Consider the following 20,306-nt stretch of genomic DNA (forward strand, 5'->3'; position numbering starts at 1 on the left):
TAAATAACTTCTAAGCATGCTAAAACATTTTATTGTACTGCGCGCAATTGTCACACTCCATTTCCGTTACTCGCTGTGATCCCGGACCTTTTAGCCACCGACGGATCCAATACTCCTGCTTACTTGAACTGAGGGCGTAACCCAGTCAAGTTCCCATTTGGGACCCAATGCTCCGGAACACATCCCGTCGAGCACCCTTATAACGCCTCATACATGATTAATGCCCGAATGGAGATCAACCCACCGAGTCAGCTAATAGGTGTACACAATTCTCAAATATCGTGTTAGGTCAAGAGAGAACCTCGATCGATTCATTATTGCGAGCCTTAAACAGAGCAGAGTGCACAAAATATTTTATCGGATAAACAGTTTTCATTTCATTGAAACATTTAAGCTCAATAGCTAAATCATACATTTGGAAAATAAGCCCACCTGATTAAGCAATGCCTGTCGTTTAACCTTAACTTCGGATCGGAAAAGCAGCGCTAGTCCTCACAGTCTACAAAGCCTACAAGAAATCTATAATCTTAATAGGTCTCTTGAATTAAATCTTAAGTCGTGGTGTAGTGCTTATCATCCTATGATTCACTTAGCCGGGTTTTCAAAATTTAAAGAATAAATAATTGAAAACAATTCTCTTGAGTTAAGAACACCAACAATATTCTTACTCGTCGTTCTTGTGATTGGAGTTTTTAAAAAAAAAAACAATTAAATCATGATGCAATGCATGACTCATTTCATACTTAAGCATAATAGTCTACTTAAAAGCACAAATCCAAGATACATACACAAGGGCAGCCCACTGCCACCTCTGCCCCCCCTCCCCCGCTTTTCTCTGCTCTGCACTACTATACTCTACTCTGCTCTGCTTTTCAGCTCTGGCATTTCAGCTCTGGCGGTCAGCTCTGACATTTCAGCTCTGGCGGTCAGCTCTGACATTTCAGCTCTGGCGATTCAGCTCTGGCATTCAGCTCTGGCATTCAGCTCTGGCGGTCAGCTCTGGCATTTCAGCTCTGACGGTCAGCTCTGGCATTTCAGCTCTGGCGGTCAGCTCTGGCAGTCAGCTCTGGCATTTCGGCTTTGGCGGTCAGCTCTGGCATTTCAACTCTGGCCTTCCCAGCTCTGCTCTGCTCTTCACCCCCAACCTCTGAACACCTCATGACTCTCTTTCTCAACTCACCAGTACAGTTCACGCCGATCACCTCCTTGGCAACGGCGAAGCGCCGTCACCTCCCTCTGTTTCCGGCAACCGCAGCAAGCCACGGCCGCCACCCTCACTCTCCTCTACTCTCGACTTATCCGTCCACACAGCCAACTCCACAAAATAACATGCTCAAATGCTCGATTTACAGCAACATAAAAAAACAAGACTTCACCTTTATCTATTCTTAACAGCTATGTAGCAAAATATAGACATATAAACACACAAAAACATGAACATGAATTTAGATTCATGGACAAAAAGTGAAGTAAAGAAGCAGGGGAGCTAAAGGTGAAACCTTGGCTTGGATTTGTTGGGTGATTCGTTGGCTGCTGTTCTTGGTGTTCAGCGTTTGAAGCTCAGTCCGGGAGAAAACGAGAGAGAAGTGAGTGAATGAGAAGAGAAAGATCGGAGTGCAGCGAAGGAGATATATATATTGAAGAGGGAGAGAACAGTGAGGCGGTGGTGGTGGACGAAAATATCAAGGAAGAAGGTGGGTTGGGCTTTGATGGAAGATGATGGGTTGGGCTTTCATTTATGCATACTCTAATTTAAAAGCTTGATGAGGTCCAAATAAAATTAAAGCCCACTCATAAAATGCTTGAATGCTTAATTAAAATAAATATGCAATGCATATAAATTTAATTGCTAAATTTACAAATGTTTTTGTAAATCATTTTTGTTGGATTTAAAAATAAATCGTTTTTTTTTCTCAATCCGACGTGAATCATCTTAAATCTAAATTCAAAAATAATTTTAAACTTAATATAAATGGGCGGGGTATTACAAATTATTTCAAGCATCACAATAATTTATAACATAAATGTTTCATAATAAACCAATCATACAACAACCCATTTTACTCAAATTTGGTAAATACAGGTGTATTGATTGTGCACCAGTTATGAACAAGTAAGTTGCACAAAAAATATCGCTCTCATATTGACACTCAATTAAAATCATCATCATTAAAAAATTTAGCCAATGAAACCATATTTTATAGTCTTTCCAAATAACTTATTCAATTGTACCAATCACAACAACATAATATCCAGTAGATGTCTAACAAATTAAATCAAACCCAAATCTTATGTCTGCAAATCAAACCACAAATAAACTGAAAAATCATCCCAACAACTTGGCGTCGATATTGATGCTACCATCTCCAAATTGTTCATCAAAACAATTATTAGCACTCATTGCAACTGCATCTTTAATATTATTCTTGTCCCACCCGAGAAGCAATGCACAGTATCTAACCCGCAAAAGATTCAGTTGTTTCTTTAACTTTGGCGCCAGACCACATGTCCACGATGAAGGCGATTCACCCATAAACATCTCCATGTGCCTCATCATGTAAACACCAGAGTCGTTGATATTCTTACAATCGCCCCATTTGATATGCACCACAGATAACTTACATCGTCTAACAACATTGCTCCTATGTTGTTGTCCTGCATATGTCATATAATCCGCTAGCATATTTTTCTGAATATATGTAACCCAAAAAATTATAATAAGTGAGCGATTAGTTCGATAAATTATAGAACAAATGAATGAAAAGTTTCATAATATTTAAATTGAATATACCACAAGATCGACAAGTTTACAAAATATACGAATGTGATTGCCAATCAAATTAATCAACACAATAATTGCGAGCCTTCATTCCATTTATAAATCCGTTGATGAATTCATCCTTTCGTGAATTATTATTATTATCAACACAATAGCTTATGTAAAATTTCATTGCTTATGCACGAATTATTAAGTTGATATATGTGAATGCACTGTATGAATTATCAATCTTTCTGATATAGTGAAGTATGAATATTCAGAATCTATCAAATGCACACAATCATGCATACCATTCGTTTAAAATAGTTATAAACTAAATAATTCATACGAAAATCTTTATTATTATTTTCCAAATCAAGTCAGTTCACATTTTTCTAATATGAATACTATATAAAACATTTTTTTGGTCACACAAGCTTTATATTCCAACCATTTCACAAAAGATAATTCATAACATGCACTTGCCACAATCATTAACACAACCCATATAATTCATACATATGCTCGAATGAATAGTAAAATATGTTCATAAGATTTACCCACACTAAATAATTCATAGCACATCACTAATATTCACCCAGACAACCCAAATAATTCATAGCACATCACTAATATTCACCCAGACAACTATGAAAATGACATCTCTTAAAACTCAACAAGGGAGAAAATAACATATATGAAAGAAAAATTAATAAACGAGCAACACTGTACATAATCCACCCCATTGCTGAATACTTCGCTCCCCCATACATATAATTTGGTTCACTATTTTCAAAATCCTAGAAATATAAAACATGTTATATACCCCATTATTCATTCTCAAATCGTCGATTAACAGTTCTTGATCCGGCATAAAAAAAAAAAAATGGTCCAGGGATTGTTGTATCAATAACAATAACGATGAACAAAAAAAATTTCGGAAACTCACCATTCTTACTTCCTTTAGTTCTCGTCATAACCTTAGAATGATTAGCGAAATCAGTCGATTCAAACGAGAAGCAAGTTATCGCACCCAATGAACTACCAATAGATCTAGATTAAATTTATTTCTTTTCGAATTCTATCGCCACCAACACTGCCAAATGAAACGAAAAAGTAACCCAAAACCCTATAAAATGGTTGGTGCGAATAATTAATAAATTAGGTGAGGATTATTCTCAAGTTATTAATTTTCGGGTGGAATTCCAAAGTGAGAATCTGAAAGGATTTTATCTTGAATTATTATTGATTATGCATTGAAGCCTTCTCTCATTGTGTAAGTTGATGATGTCGATTTCTTTTCGAAATAAATTTGCAATAATTACGGGATCTGTATAATAAGGAGGAGAGAGATAAAAACGCAATACCCAAATATACCATTATGCGAGATTTATATATGAACTATAGGCCGAACAGTTTAGAATGTAACCGCCCATAATAATTAAATGTGAGCCGTCCAAGATTTTATATAGATGGTCAAGATCTATGATGCACGGATTCTTCAAAAATTAGCATGTACGGCGAATCGGATTCTTTTAGGGTGCGATTCTCTCGGATTCTCGTCGGATTCGCACCCGATTCGCCACGTGGCGTATCTTTTAAAACAATTTATAAAAATAAACCGGATTCGCAAATTCCATAGGCTAAATTCACGTATCTCGTGCACGAAAGGCCTACACAAGGTTATTTTGATAATTTTATTTGCAGTTATGACTTATATATTGGACTAGCTAATAATATTTGAATCGTTATATTGTTGCTCAATTAACTTATATAATTGAAAATGCTTAACTTTTTGGGTAAAATAAAATGTAAATTACATATAATTAATTTAAGAAAATTTAAATTGTATATATTTTATAAGCATTATATATCATAAAATTTTAATAATTAGATGTATCATTGCCGAATCGCATTCTATAATTTTTTAAAATCCGTATCCCCGTACTCGTATCAATCGCCCCCGCATCCGCACCCCCGTACCTGTGCAATATAGGTCAAGATTTGTTCTTATATTATAATCTAAGGGGAGTTTTCTGTATAGCCCTCCCCATATATATATATATATATATATATATATATATATATATATATATATATATATATAGGGTGCGGTTATAGTGAGAACCACAATTATCGTGAGAACATAAGAACCAATAAAATTACTGCATCTGCTATACAAATTAATGCATCCGCAATTAAATTTAATGCATCCAAAAAAAATAATTTTTTTGCTCCCTTCAGGATTCGAACCCAGCATCTGCATCCATCCACCAAGATGATGCATCCACCGTAGATCTTGATGATCGAATGGCTTAAAATGGTTCTCTGTTCTTATTTTATTAGTGGTTCTTATTTGAACCTCTCCATATATATATATATATATATATATATATATATATATATATATAGGGGCGCGCTCCAGTGAGACCCCCTATTTTTCGTGAAACACTAGGATAATGAATAAGACACATAATACTAATGAACAAAACGTATTTCTAACGAACAAGATGTATATACTGATGAAAAGTAAAATTTAAAAAATTGCTAATGAACTAGATTGCATAGGTGCGGGGGGGCGGGTGCGGGGGCGATACGATTCCAGTGCGGGGATACGGTTTTTTCAAAAATGGTAGGGTGCGATTCGTGAAGGATACGTCCGTGTTATATATATATATATATATATATATATAGGGAGAGGTTCAAGAAAGAACCATAAATAAAAGAAGACCGGAGAACCATTTTAAGCCATTCGATCATCAAGATCTACGGTGGATGCATCATCTTGTTGGATGAATGCAGATCCTGGGTTCGAATCCTGAAGGGAGCATTTTTTTTAATTTTTTTAGTGCATTAATTTTAACAGCGAATGCATTAATTTTTACAGTGGATGCATTACTGTAATGACCCGACTTTTTATTAAGGATTATATACTTTTAATTACTGATTTAAGGATTGATTATGGTAATTAGAGTTCAGCATCCATTTATAAAATACGAACTTATATGAAATTGATAATTTATATATGTGATGATTTATTTTTTTTTATTTTCAATAGATGATGCACTCAAAATATATTTTGAGTCCATTAATTTATTGTGGAGAATTTAACACTGAAGTGTTAAATATGAATCTTTTATCGATTGTTTACTTAAGCCCATGAGTAATTTATTTTATGTTAGAAGCAAGCTCAAATGGATTTTATGCTTCAATAAGAATTAGGCTTATATGTCTTAATGTATTTAAATGAGTTTGGAACCTTATAATTAATATAATAATCTCTTAGATTTTTTTTAATTAGAATAATGGCAAGCATGCTGAATCCTAAAGCATGCTGAAGAAATTCTTGCTGCGCATGCTGAAGAAATTCTTCAGTCACACATGCAGGCTGGAAGTATTCATACCTGCAAGTTGAAAAAAAAAATTCCACAATCCTCATCCATCCAAACCACCCCATTTTTCTTTAAAACCACAGCCACTTTCACCATTCTCACACCACCATTTTCAACTACTGCAGCCCAATTTCACAGCCAATTTTAAGGTAATGCAACAAAGAAATTTCTGCATCTTTCCATTCTCTTCCCAAATTGATTCCTAATTTTGTGATATACAATATCTGCAGAGACTAATATCCACCTACTCAAGGTATCATCACCCTCAGAGAACCACCAATTCATATCAATTCATACGGCTGTTCAGATATTTCACAACATGTTTACATATGCACATATGAACTGAAATTTATAGACTAATTCAGTTTCAAGAAAAGAATTTCAGATTTCAATAAGCATTTACAGTATTTGATTTCTGCTCAAAATCCTATGCTATTTTGTGAACTAAATTGTGGCTTGAACCTACTGTGTGTGTGAGTCGAAATCAGAGGGGACGGCAGCCGCGGTGGCTGCCGGCGGTCGACGGTCGGCGACGGAGCCGAGGTTGTCTCCGATCTGCCAAGAAAAAGAGATGAGTATTTCCGATTTTTAATTTAGAAAATGAAAAAGAAAGGATGAGGGAAGGAAAAAGAAAAGGAGAGAAAGGAAATTTGAGTACCTATTTTCAGACGGCGGTCAGCGGCGGAGCCTTGGTGGCTCGTCGTCGGCGGCGGCGGCAGTAACGTGACAGCCGTGACGTCGCCGTTGCTCCGATTCAGCCAAATCAAAAGAGATCGAGAGGAAGTTGAGAGTTAGGGATAGAGAAAATCAGGGCGGGCAGGCGGCGGCCGTGCTCTTCCACGGCCAGGCGATGGCCGTGAACATCCGCGGCGTTGAACGGCGGCGGCGGATCTGCCATGGAGGAGAGGCGGAGGCGACGGAGCGGCGGCGTGGTTGCGCTGCTGCGCCTGGTTCCAGCGGCCGAAGGAGCGAGGGAGTCGAGGGTGGCGACACCTGGTGGCTGGTCGCGGTGGCCGAAGGAGAGGAGGGGAGGAGGCGACGGCGAGGCGGCGCGCCGGAGGCGGCGCCGCCCTCAGCCGAACAGAGAGGGAAAGGCGAGAGAGAGAGGTCCGAGAGTTAGAGAGAGAGAGAAGCTTGAATGTGTGTGTTTGAGTGTTTGTGTGTGTATATTTAGGTTAGAAAAGGGAGCCGGGTTTGGGCCGGGTTTCAGCCGGGTTTGGGCCGGGTTTGAGCCGGGTTTGGGCCGAAAATATTGGGCTCCTTCTTGGGCCGATTTAATTAAACTCTTGGGCCGATTTAATTAAATTGTTTGGGCCGATTTAATTAATTGTTTGGGGCTTATTCAAAGAAAAACATGATAGACTTAATTTATCTAATTAATTTGGGCTTATATCTATTTAAATTATTTGAGCTCTTAATTATTAATTTAAATTGAGCTTGATTAATTTAATTATATATTGACCTTTAAATTAATTATTTAAATGGAGTTCTTTATTTCAAGTATTTATAAATGGTTTATAAATAAAATATTTTGAGTTAAACTCTCATTTAAATTAATTCTTTTCAAATGACTTATTAATATGGATTATTTGAAAATGATTAAATGATTTTAAAAATAAGAAAGCATGATCTATGATGATATGATTTATCTATGTAATATTATAGGATTTATTTTTTTTAAATAACGGAATATTTGACTTGATGACATAAATAGAACGAGTTATGATTAATGCGCATGTTGATGTTCGAAAAAATAGTTTCGAACCTAAATGATAGTATGTGATAATGTTTTGAGTCTAAGGTTTTGACGAGATAAGATTAATATTAAAATTTACTAATTATTTTAAGGATGATGATGGGCTCACTTATTGGGCTTCATGATTTTATTATCTTGGGCCTCATTTGTTGGGCTCTAGAATTTAATTGATGTTGGGCCTAATATTATTAATGCACTGGGCTTCGAATTTGTTCATTTGGGCTCGAATTAAATTCCTTTTGGGCCTAGTTTATTTTATTGGGCCGGAGATTAATTCAATTGGGTTTTGCTTATTTTATTTCCATTGGGCTAATATATATATTGTTTGGACTCTATTATTTTTATAAATGGGCTCTTATTATTTATTTTGATTGGGCTTCTATTAATTATTAATAATGAATTTATTATTTTTATTAATTGAACTCCTACTATTTTAATTGATTAAGTTCAATGAAATTTATTAGTTAAGACCAATGAGATTTATTAATTTAGGCCCATTATTTAATCCTAATTATTTTAATTAGTGATAAATTTTAAGACTTACTAATTATTAATTAGTAAGTGAATTAGATTATTTTAAGATGAGTAGATTATTAAAGATTAATAATCCGACCTCATAAGACGAGATTTAATTCCTTAAATAGGATTAGCATCTCATAATTTAATTAAAGGAATATGAGTCATGCATAATCATTTCACGCATCCTCATTTATTGAGATTTTTCGAGAATTAGAATCTTATTTTATTTTCTCGGATTAAAGGTCAAGCACCAGAGTTAGAGCTAAACCGTGAGTCTGCTATTCAGGTAGGCTTTCTACGTATAAACTAAAATTATATATTAGAATTGTTAAGACTTTATGCTTATGAATTTAAATGATATTGTCAATGCCTAAATGCTTTATGTTTTATTATTAATTGCCTATCTGATGTTAATCGAATTCGGATTCTGGATGGGACCGCAAATCCCTTCGGAATTAGTGTACACCTTGTGATCGTGAGTCATCTAGCGGGTTGGCCGATCATAGTGTCCGTAGAGGGAGGCCTCCCTCTCGGCACGAGTTACTGATATGGTGATTAATGATATAAAATACCTGCGCGGGTTATTGATGAAAGAAATGATATTATGTTTGGTAAATACGAGTCTTTAAAGGAAAACCCTCGTATTTTACTACTGTTGAAAGGCTTGACAATAAAATATTATGCATGTATGTAAATTTCGGCAAGTGTCCACTAAGTACTTTTGTACTTAGCCCTGCATGTATTTTTAAATGTGCAGGTTGAGCGGTGATCGAGGATGTAGTGTGCAAGCGGAAGCTTCTGTCAATCTAGGACGAGTACCTCAGAGTAGAGTATATGTCTTCATACATATATTCAAATTATTATTCCGCTGCAAACACTGATTTTACTAAGACATTATGTTATCTGTCAAAACAATATGTACTATTTAATAATGTACTCAAACTCGTTGAGTACCCCTTTGAATAATATTATGTACGGTCCCCTTGTGGCCTTCATTGATATCTAGATATTTCGATTGATTTCTTTATACAAGTCGAGTCATCAAGAAAACGAATATGCCCTTTCTAAATCCCGCTCCTAAATTCCCTCCCTTAGTCGCGATTTTCCCGAATTTGCTATCCTTAGCAAGTGCGGTCGTGACAGAATGGTATCAGAGCGTTTCTTTTGCTCTGAGTACTAATCATTCTTTCTAAGTTGAGTCTAGATTAAGTAAGTAAATACACTTTGAACTAGTTGACAAAAGCTTGGCACTACATCTCGTCACGCTCAACGAAGGTTATGGTAAGTACTTTCAAGTTTTAATTAAGTTAATTTCTTGAAATGTATAAAGCATGAATAAGTATGACTATGGTATGAATCACAAGAACTTAGAACTGTTAAGTTATATATGCTCACTCTCACGACGGAACATAGAAGAGAACTTAGGGAGATGCCTTAACTTTTTCTTCATGTTACGATGACATCGACAATGACGGTCGAAATAGAGAAAGAAGAATCACACGAAGGGTCGCATGATGAAACCACGAGCATGAAGATTGAGCAGCGTAACGAACGCCAATAGTACGTTGATGGCATGGGCATAGCTTAAAATTCGAGTGTTTTTCTACGATGAGATCTCGAATTAACTTGGCCTTTTGAACTTATTTGTTGAAACTTTTAGTGCTCGTTGCTAGATTTAAGAAAATATCATCATCACATAACAAGCCCTAAGTTCGGTAAACAACGACACTAGAACTATATGATAGTCGAATTAGATAATCTGTGAATTAAGTATTAAGAACCTGTATGGCTTGTGTAAATGGCTAGATTTAGATGATGAGGTGTTTTTGCACGTTATGGTTATTGAACCGAACTTGTTTTCCGATTTTAGATATTTAGAACCTTATCGCCTTAAGTTACTTGTCGTGTGCTACTTTTGACGATAGAATTTCCTTTGTTAGATGGCGAGAACTGTTTTCACCCGACGACGACCACTACCCCCATGGGCTAGTCCAGAGGAGGTCAAGCGGTCCTACCGCACCTATGCTCCATGTCACGGGGATAACCTCGGACAGTTCCTCGCAGGTTTTCACAGACACTGGGTCGAGGCGAGTGCACATGGAGTATCAGGATATGACGGTATCCAGAGGTTGATCTTACTGTTACCTTCCGAGTGGCAGGGATGGGCTAGACAGGTCTCTGCCCACTATATCTTTCGCCGAGAAGATTACCACGACCTCATGGGAGACTTCCCTAGCTTTATTGCGGAGCTTCAGATCTGTTTCACTTTGTGGGGCCGTGCTCCTCTAGGGCCCTACATCCTTCCGGGAGACTACGTACAGGTGGGGACGCCTTTGCCAGCGGAAGCACCCACTACTACTCCCTGAGCCCTCGATGGCCTTGCCCCGAGATCCTCCACCACGAGCCTCAGTTCTAGGGCGCCGTGGTAGGCACGATGACGAGGCAGGCCCTTCTCGTCCACGGGCTCGCAGGGATTTCCCATCGCCCCCTGACTCATCAGCCCGGGCTGCTACTCCTCCACCACCAATGATACCTACGGCAGAAGCAAGGCTTTCGACTGCCATGGCCAACGCTGACAGGGTCATGTCCAACCTGAGGGAGTTCATAGATAGGGGCAAAGCCCCTATGCAGGAGAATGATGGTACAGTACCGTATGGTACGATGAGGAGTACTCATCCCGAGCCCGTGCCAACTCCAGCTCCGATCAAGCCTCGTGCCACGGCCAGGATCAGCACCAGAGACGATCCGATCCGTGAGATTGCGGACGATATCTTCCGCTCAGCCCAGATCATGCAGGAGACAGGCGAGGGCCAGGGAGAGACTCCGTTGCCCAGCTGGGAGCCGGGCGAGGATGAGGAGGAAGACCCCGAGGAGGATCCAGAAGAGGACCCCCTGGCGTCACCGAGGAACAGTCGTACCGCGACTCAGAGTTCACAGATTTGATAGTTTTAGCTTGTGAATGTACTCCGGAAACGATAATTCGTTCTAATGACTATGTTTTTATTTATGTTGTTTCTAGCTAGCATTAGTACGGAAATGTTGGTCTCTAGGACATTCCGCGAATAAAAACTTTTTTTTGATTGCTTAACTAGTAAGCCGATACATCATAGGGAGTACTAGATAGACTTTACTTACATTTTTGGGTTGACGATGTAAAAGCCCTCGATGAGAAAATTTTCCATGAGATATAAATGACCCTAGCATGGGTTTTCTACGACGATCTCGTGTATGTTTTATGTTTCTCTACGGGTTTTATTCTTCACGAGTCAGTTAAGAATGTAGTAACTTTGAATAATGTGACTTGTGTATGCAACAGTTCTTGTTAATATCTTAGTTTTGGAGTTATGATAAGTTAAATTGACAAACAGTTCTTTATTAATTGCCTTAGAGATTCCTGTATAGGAATGTATAAAAAAAAGGTGTTTGTAATTTGCAGAATGCCGCCTAAACGAGGTCGCCCCCCTAGGAGAAACGTTAACAATGATGGAAATCGCGATGAAATACCTGAAGGGCGGCGAAACGACAGGGAACCTACCCCACCCCCTCCACCCCCTGCTAGAAGGACTGAAGAACTGTTTCTTCGACAGAATCCGCCCACATTCACTGGGACAGGCGACCCAGCCGAGGCCGAAGCTTGGATACGCGCCTTGGAGCGTATCTTCACTTTCCTACACTGCACAGAAGAGGAGCGACTCTCGTGTATGTCTTTCCAACTAGCCGGATCGGCTGACTTTTGGTGGGAAGCCCGCCGAAAGACTCTGACTCCCGAACAATGGGCAGCATACACTTGGGAAGACTTTAAGACGGGATTATATGATAAGTATATTCCCAAAAGCTACAGAAAGAAGAAGGAGGCTGAGTTCTATAGCCTGAAACAAGGGAAGAAGACGGTGACAGAGTATGACAGAGAGTTCTGCGATCTATCGCGTTATGCTCCACAACAGGTGGATACTGATGAGAAAATGGCGGAGAAATTTTGTGCCGGTCTGAGGCACGAGATTCGGATGACTCTAGCTAGTCATGGTGGACTCTCATACACTGAAGTCTTTGAACAGGGCACTGGACATCGAAGCTGCGATGCCAGTAGAAAGGTTGGCTCCATCACAGACCTCAGCGCCAGCCAACCCACCTGCACGCCCTCAGAACTTTAAAGGGAAAGCGCAACTGGAACGACCATAGAGGAAATGAAAACCAGACTAACAAGAGGCCATGGCAAGGAAATGCGCCGTTTGGACAATATCAGCAACAAGGACAAGGGAAGCAACAGGGTCCTTGCCCCGGCTGGAGGCAGCCAAAGACAAAATGAAGTTCCCCTTTGTCCAAAATGCCACAAACCACATCGTGGTGTCTGTAAGGCTGGAACTGACAGTTGCTACACGTGTGGCCAGAAGGGCCACTACTCGTCACAATGCCCCAACAAACAGCAGGGCGCGGCAATCAGGGCCACTTATGCCCAGCCCCTGCAAGCAGTTCAAGGGCAACACCAGCCCCGCCAACAACAGCCATACCAGCAGCAATACCAATACCAGCCCCGCCAACAACAGCCTATACCAGCAGCAATACCAACACAAGCACCAACAAGCGCCAACAGCAACAGAGGCGGCAACAACCATTGCCGCAGCAGGCGAGAGCCTTTGCTCTCACCCAAAACCAGCCCGAGAAAAACCAAGGAAACCTGGCAGGTATGGGCAAGCTTAAAGGTTTTTCCATAATGATTCTGTTCGATACTGGTGCCTCGCATTCTTTTATATCTGCCCCTTGCGTAGATACCTTAGAAATCGAATCAGAACGAGCTAAGTGTGCCTTAAGAATCACTACACCCTCAGGAGGAAGATCTACCACCACACATGTTTGCTCGAACGTAGAATTTGAAATAGGAGAACTTAAGATGGTAGCGAACAATCTTAATATTCTGCTCATGTGGGATGTAGATATAATCTTAGGAATGGACTGGCTAGCTGAGAATCACGTCCACCATCCTTTGTAGTGAACGAAAAATTTCTATTCGACCACCTGGAAAGGAACCGACGGAATTTCACGGCATAGGTATGAAGAAAAGAGTACCAGTGATATCCGCATTACAAGCCAGAAAAGAGATGATGAAGGAAGGAAGCACAGCTTATCTCGTCTACCTAAACGGGGAAGCTAGTGAAGACAAGAAGGTGGAAGATGTGGCAATAGTACGAGACTTTTCCAGAAGTTTTTCCTGAAATATTGCCAGGACTACCTCCAGACAGGCAACTAGATTTCACCATTGATCTAGAACCTGGATCTGCCCCAGTATCAAAGGCACCGTACAGGATGGCCCCAAAGGAACTACAAGAATTAAAGGTGCAACTACAGGAACTCTTGGACTTGGGTTTCATCAGACCCAGTGTCTCGCCTTGGGGAGCGCCTGTACTCTTTGTCAAGAAGAAAGATGGAACCATGAGGAATGTGCATTGATTATCGAGAGTTGAACAAACTGACGCTTAAAAACAAATATCCCTCTTCCAAGGATAGATGATTTGTTCGATCAACTCAAAGGAGCCAGTGTATTCTCAAAAATAGATTTAAGGTCTGGGTATCATCAACTGAAGATCAGATCAGAGGATATATCTAAGACCGCTTTCCGCACAAGATATGGTCACTATGAATTCAGTTGTCATGCCATTTGGTCTAACCAATGCACCGGCAGTATTCATGGACCTCATGAATCGAGTTTTCCATCCATACTTAGACAAATTTGTCTTAGTGTTTATAGATGATATCCTCATCTATTCTAAGAATGACCAAGAGCATGAAAATCATTTGAGAATCATCCTGGAGACATTAAAGACTGGAGAAATTGTTCGCCAAATTCAGCAAGTGCGAATTTTGGTTGAAAGAAGTAATGTTTCTAGGGCACATCGTATCAGCAGATGGAATCAAGGTGGACCCCGCCAAGGTGCAAGCAGTGCGCGAGTGGAAATCACCAACCACACCTAATGAAATCCGAAGTTTCTTAGGTTTGGCAGGATACTACCGGAGATTCATCGAAGGATTCTCTAAAATAGCGAGACCAATGACGCAATTACTTCGCAAAGGAATCAAGTATAAGTGGAACGAAGAGTGTGAAGCCAGCTTCCAAGAGCTGAAGAAGAAATTGACAACTGCACCAGTGCTAGCAGTTCCAGCAGCCGATAAAGAATACGTGATCTTCACAGACGCGTCCAAAAATGGGCTAGGTTGTGTGTTGATGCAAGAAGGAAAGGTCATTGCCTACGCCTCGCGACAACTAAGGCCACATGAATTGAACTACCCCACTCATGATCTGGAACTGGCAGCAATTGTGCATGCTTTGAAAATTTGGAGACACCATCTATACGGAGTTAGATGTGAAATCTTCACTGATCACAAAAGCCTTAAGTATTTTTTCGAGCAGAAAGACTTGAATATGAGACAGAGAGATGGCTCGAGCTCGTAAAGGATTACGACTGCGGTATCAACTACCACCCGGGAAAAGCTAATGTAGTAGCTGATGCTTTAAGTCGTAAAACTCAATCCGAGTTAGGACTTCTTCTCACTCAAGAGGACACGCTTGTAAGAGATTTTGACAAATTGAAGATAGAAGTGGTTCAGCCACCGGCAACGACAAGAGCAATTATTGCAACTCTAGTAGCCGTCCCAGACCTCAGAGAAAGGATCGTCAGTGCCCAGAGAGCGGATGAGAGCTTGGAAAAAGTTCGTCTCAAGATCCGAACAGGCACGCCAGGAGGCTACCAAGAGGCAACGGATAACGCAGTTCTTTTTGAAGGAAGATTGTGTGTTCCCCATAACGAGGAACTCAGAAACGAGATCATGAGTGAAGCTCATGACACGCCCTATACCGCTCATCCCGGAAGTACCAAAATGTACCAAGATCTAAAACAGAAGTTTTGGTGGGACGGGATGAAACGAGATATAGCCTCGTTTGTAGAGCGTTGCCTTGCATGCCAAGCAAGTGAAAGCTTTACATCAACGACCATATGGGAAATTACAGCCATTGGAAATCCCAGAATGGAAAGTGGGAGCACATAGCGATGGATTTCGTGACGGGTTTACCCAAGACAAATAGGGGCAACACAGCTATTTGGGTAATAGTAGACCGTCTCACGAAGAGCGCTCATTTTATACCGATTCCAATTACCCATGGATCGGAGAAACTAGCCCAACTGTACATTCGTGAGATTGTACGGCTACATGGAATACCAATATCCATTACTTCAGATAGAGATTCAAAATTTACTTCTAGATTTTGGATCAGTTTGCAGAAAGAGTTGGGAACGAGATTAAACTTTAGCACCGCCTTTCACCCTCAAACAGATGGACAATCAGAAAGGACAATTCAGACCCTTGAAGATATGTTGAGGACAGTGGTGCTAGACCGAGGAGGAAGTTGGGAATCAGTGCTGCCGTTAATCGAATTCGCCTACAACAATAGTTACCAGGCAACCATTGATATGGCACCTTATGAGGCGCTGTATGGAAGGAAGTGTAGATCACCACTTTACTGGGATGAAGTGGGTGAAAGAAAAATCCTTGGGCCAGATGCAGTAAGCGAGATGATTGAGACCATCCGCCAGATTAGAGCAAGAATTAAAGAGGCTCAGGACAGACAGAAGTCTTATGCTGATACCCGACGAACTGAACTACAATTTCAGATTGGAGACAAGGTTTTCCTTAAAATATCACCCTCGAAAGGGATCGTTAGATTCGGTGTTAAGGGTAAGTTGAGACCCCGTTTTGTAGGACCTTATGAGATCCTTGAAAGAATAGGTCCCGTAGCATATAGGTTGGCACTGCCACCTAGCTTTGGAAACGTCCACAATGTGTTCCACGTGTCACAGCTGAGACGGTACGTGTTTGATCCCAAACACGTGATTCATCAAGATGAAATGATTCTTAACCCAGACTTGACGTACGAGGAAAAACCTGAAGCCATTTTGGACCGAAAGGTGCAAGAGTTAAGGAATAAATCGATCTCGTCAGTCAAAATACTGTGGAGACACCATGGACCAGAAGAAGCAACGTGGGAACTTGAGGACCAGATGAAAGAAAAATACCCAGAACTTTTCACATAGGTATGCAAATTTCGGGACGAAATTTCTTTTAAGGGGGATAGTATGTAATGACCCGACTTTTTATTAAGGATTATATACTTTTAATTACTGATTTAAGGATTGATTATGGTAATTAGAGTTCAGCATCCATTTATAAAATACGAACTTATATGAAATTGATAATTTATATATGTGATGATTTATTTTTTTTTATTTTCAATAGATGATGCACTCAAAATATATTTTGAGTCCATTAATTTATTGTGGAGAATTTAACACTGAAGTGTTAAATATGAATCTTTTATCGATTGTTTACTTAAGCCCATGAGTAATTTATTTTATGTTAGAAGCAAGCTCAAATGGATTTTATGCTTCAATAAGAATTAGGCTTATATGTCTTAATGTATTTAAATGAGTTTGGAACCTTATAATTAATATAATAATCTCTTAGATTTTTTTTAATTAGAATAATGGCAAGCATGCTGAATCCTAAAGCATGCTGAAGAAATTCTTGCTGCGCATGCTGAAGAAATTCTTCAGTCACACATGCAGGCTGGAAGTATTCATACCTGCAAGTTGAAAAAAAAAATTCCACAATCCTCATCCATCCAAACCACCCCATTTTTCTTTAAAACCACAGCCACTTTCACCATTCTCACACCACCATTTTCAACTACTGCAGCCCAATTTCACAGCCAATTTTAAGGTAATGCAACAAAGAAATTTCTGCATCTTTCCATTCTCTTCCCAAATTGATTCCTAATTTTGTGATATACAATATCTGCAGAGACTAATATCCACCTACTCAAGGTATCATCACCCTCAGAGAACCACCAATTCATATCAATTCATACGGCTGTTCAGATATTTCACAACATGTTTACATATGCACATATGAACTGAAATTTATAGACTAATTCAGTTTCAAGAAAAGAATTTCAGATTTCAATAAGCATTTACAGTATTTGATTTCTGCTCAAAATCCTATGCTATTTTGTGAACTAAATTGTGGCTTGAACCTACTGTGTGTGTGAGTCGAAATCAGAGGGGACGGCAGCCGCGGTGGCTGCCGGCGGTCGACGGTCGGCGACGGAGCCGAGGTTGTCTCCGATCTGCCAAGAAAAAGAGATGAGTATTTCCGATTTTTAATTTAGAAAATGAAAAAGAAAGGATGAGGGAAGGAAAAAGAAAAGGAGAGAAAGGAAATTTGAGTACCTATTTTCAGACGGCGGTCAGCGGCGGAGCCTTGGTGGCTCGTCGTCGGCGGCGGCGGCAGTAACGTGACAGCCGTGACGTCGCCGTTGCTCCGATTCAGCCAAATCAAAAGAGATCGAGAGGAAGTTGAGAGTTAGGGATAGAGAAAATCAGGGCGGGCAGGCGGCGGCCGTGCTCTTCCACGGCCAGGCGATGGCCGTGAACATCCGCGGCGTTGAACGGCGGCGGCGGATCTGCCATGGAGGAGAGGCGGAGGCGACGGAGCGGCGGCGTGGTTGCGCTGCTGCGCCTGGTTCCAGCGGCCGAAGGAGCGAGGGAGTCGAGGGTGGCGACACCTGGTGGCTGGTCGCGGTGGCCGAAGGAGAGGAGGGGAGGAGGCGACGGCGAGGCGGCGCGCCGGAGGCGGCGCCGCCCTCAGCCGAACAGAGAGGGAAAGGCGAGAGAGAGAGGTCCGAGAGTTAGAGAGAGAGAGAAGCTTGAATGTGTGTGTTTGAGTGTTTGTGTGTGTATATTTAGGTTAGAAAAGGGAGCCGGGTTTGGGCCGGGTTTCAGCCGGGTTTGGGCCGGGTTTGAGCCGGGTTTGGGCCGAAAATATTGGGCTCCTTCTTGGGCCGATTTAATTAAACTCTTGGGCCGATTTAATTAAATTGTTTGGGCCGATTTAATTAATTGTTTGGGGCTTATTCAAAGAAAAACATGATAGACTTAATTTATCTAATTAATTTGGGCTTATATCTATTTAAATTATTTGAGCTCTTAATTATTAATTTAAATTGAGCTTGATTAATTTAATTATATATTGACCTTTAAATTAATTATTTAAATGGAGTTCTTTATTTCAAGTATTTATAAATGGTTTATAAATAAAATATTTTGAGTTAAACTCTCATTTAAATTAATTCTTTTCAAATGACTTATTAATATGGATTATTTGAAAATGATTAAATGATTTTAAAAATAAGAAAGCATGATCTATGATGATATGATTTATCTATGTAATATTATAGGATTTATTTTTTTTAAATAACGGAATATTTGACTTGATGACATAAATAGAACGAGTTATGATTAATGCGCATGTTGATGTTCGAATAAATAGTTTCGAACCTAAATGATAGTATGTGATAATGTTTTGAGTCTAAGGTTTTGACGAGATAAGATTAATATTAAAATTTACTAATTATTTTAAGGATGATGATGGGCTCACTTATTGGGCTTCATGATTTTATTATCTTGGGCCTCATTTGTTGGGCTCTAGAATTTAATTGATGTTGGGCCTAATATTATTAATGCACTGGGCTTCGAATTTGTTCATTTGGGCTCGAATTAAATTCCTTTTGGGCCTAGTTTATTTTATTGGGCCGGAGATTAATTCAATTGGGTTTTGCTTATTTTATTTCCATTGGGCTAATATATATATTGTTTGGACTCTATTATTTTTATAAATGGGCTCTTATTATTTATTTTGATTGGGCTTCTATTAATTATTAATAATGAATTTATTATTTTTATTAATTGAACTCCTACTATTTTAATTGATTAAGTTCAATGAAATTTATTAGTTAAGACCAATGAGATTTATTAATTTAGGCCCATTATTTAAACCTAATTATTTTAATTAGTGATAAATTTTAAGACTTACTAATTATTAATTAGTAAGTGAATTAGATTATTTTAAGATGAGTAGATTATTAAAGATTAATAATCCGACCTCATAAGACGAGATTTAATTCCTTAAATAGGATTAGCATCTCATAATTTAATTAAAGGAATATGAGTCATGCATAATCATTTCACGCATCCTCATTTATTGAGATTTTTCGAGAATTAGAATCTTATTTTATTTTCTCGGATTAAAGGTCAAGCACCAGAGTTAGAGCTAAACCGTGAGTCGGCTATTCAGGTAGGCTTTCTACGTATAAACTAAAATTATATATTAGAATTGTTAAGACTTTATGCTTATGAATTTAAATGATATTGTCAATGCCTAAATGCTTTATGTTTTATTATTAATTGCCTATCTGATGTTAATCGAATTCGGATTCTGGATGGGACCGCAAATCCCTTCGGAATTAGTGTACACCTTGTGATCGTGAGTCATCTAGCGGGTTGGCCGATCATAGTGTCCGTAGAGGGAGGCCTCCCTCTCGGCACGAGTTACTGATATGGTGATTAATGATATAAAATACCTGCGCGGGTTATTGATGAAAGAAATGATATTATGTTTGGTAAATACGAGTCTTTAAAGGAAAACCCTCGTATTTTACTACTGTTGAAAGGCTTGACAATAAAATATTATGCATGTATGTAAATTTCGGCAAGTGTCCACTAAGTACTTTTGTACTTAGCCCTGCATGTATTTTTAAATGTGCAGGTTGAGCGGTGATCGAGGATGTAGTGTGCAAGCGGAGCTTCTGTCAATCTAGGACGAGTACCTCAGAGTAGAGTATATGTCTTCATACATATATTCAAATTATTATTCCGCTGCAAACACTGATTTTACTAAGACATTATGTTATCTGTCAAAACAATATGTACTATTTAATAATGTACTCAAACTCGTTGAGTACCCCTTTGAATAATATTATGTACGGTCCCCTTGTGGC

The 20,306-nt window shown here is 39.3% G+C and overlaps 2 protein-coding genes across 2 annotated transcripts in view; both read right to left on the reverse strand.

Annotated features, from left to right (window-relative positions):
- LOC131012585 (protease Do-like 7) overlaps positions 1-20,306 on the reverse strand; it is a 498,535-nt gene that overhangs the window by 303,674 nt on the left and 174,555 nt on the right. The window lies entirely within an intron of this gene.
- LOC131012604 (uncharacterized) lies at positions 2,303-3,842 on the reverse strand. Its single transcript, XM_057940593.1, has 2 exons — positions 3,708-3,842; positions 2,303-2,655 (listed from the first exon to the last, which is right to left on the reverse strand). Exons 1-2 carry the CDS (start codon positions 3,733-3,735, stop codon positions 2,327-2,329), a joined length of 357 nt encoding a protein of 118 aa, XP_057796576.1. The 5' UTR covers positions 3,736-3,842; the 3' UTR covers positions 2,303-2,326.

The sequence above is a fragment of the Salvia miltiorrhiza genome, chromosome 2 (assembly GCF_028751815.1).
Source record: "Salvia miltiorrhiza cultivar Shanhuang (shh) chromosome 2, IMPLAD_Smil_shh, whole genome shotgun sequence".
In the NCBI taxonomy this organism is placed as follows: Eukaryota; Viridiplantae; Streptophyta; class Magnoliopsida; order Lamiales; family Lamiaceae; genus Salvia; species Salvia miltiorrhiza.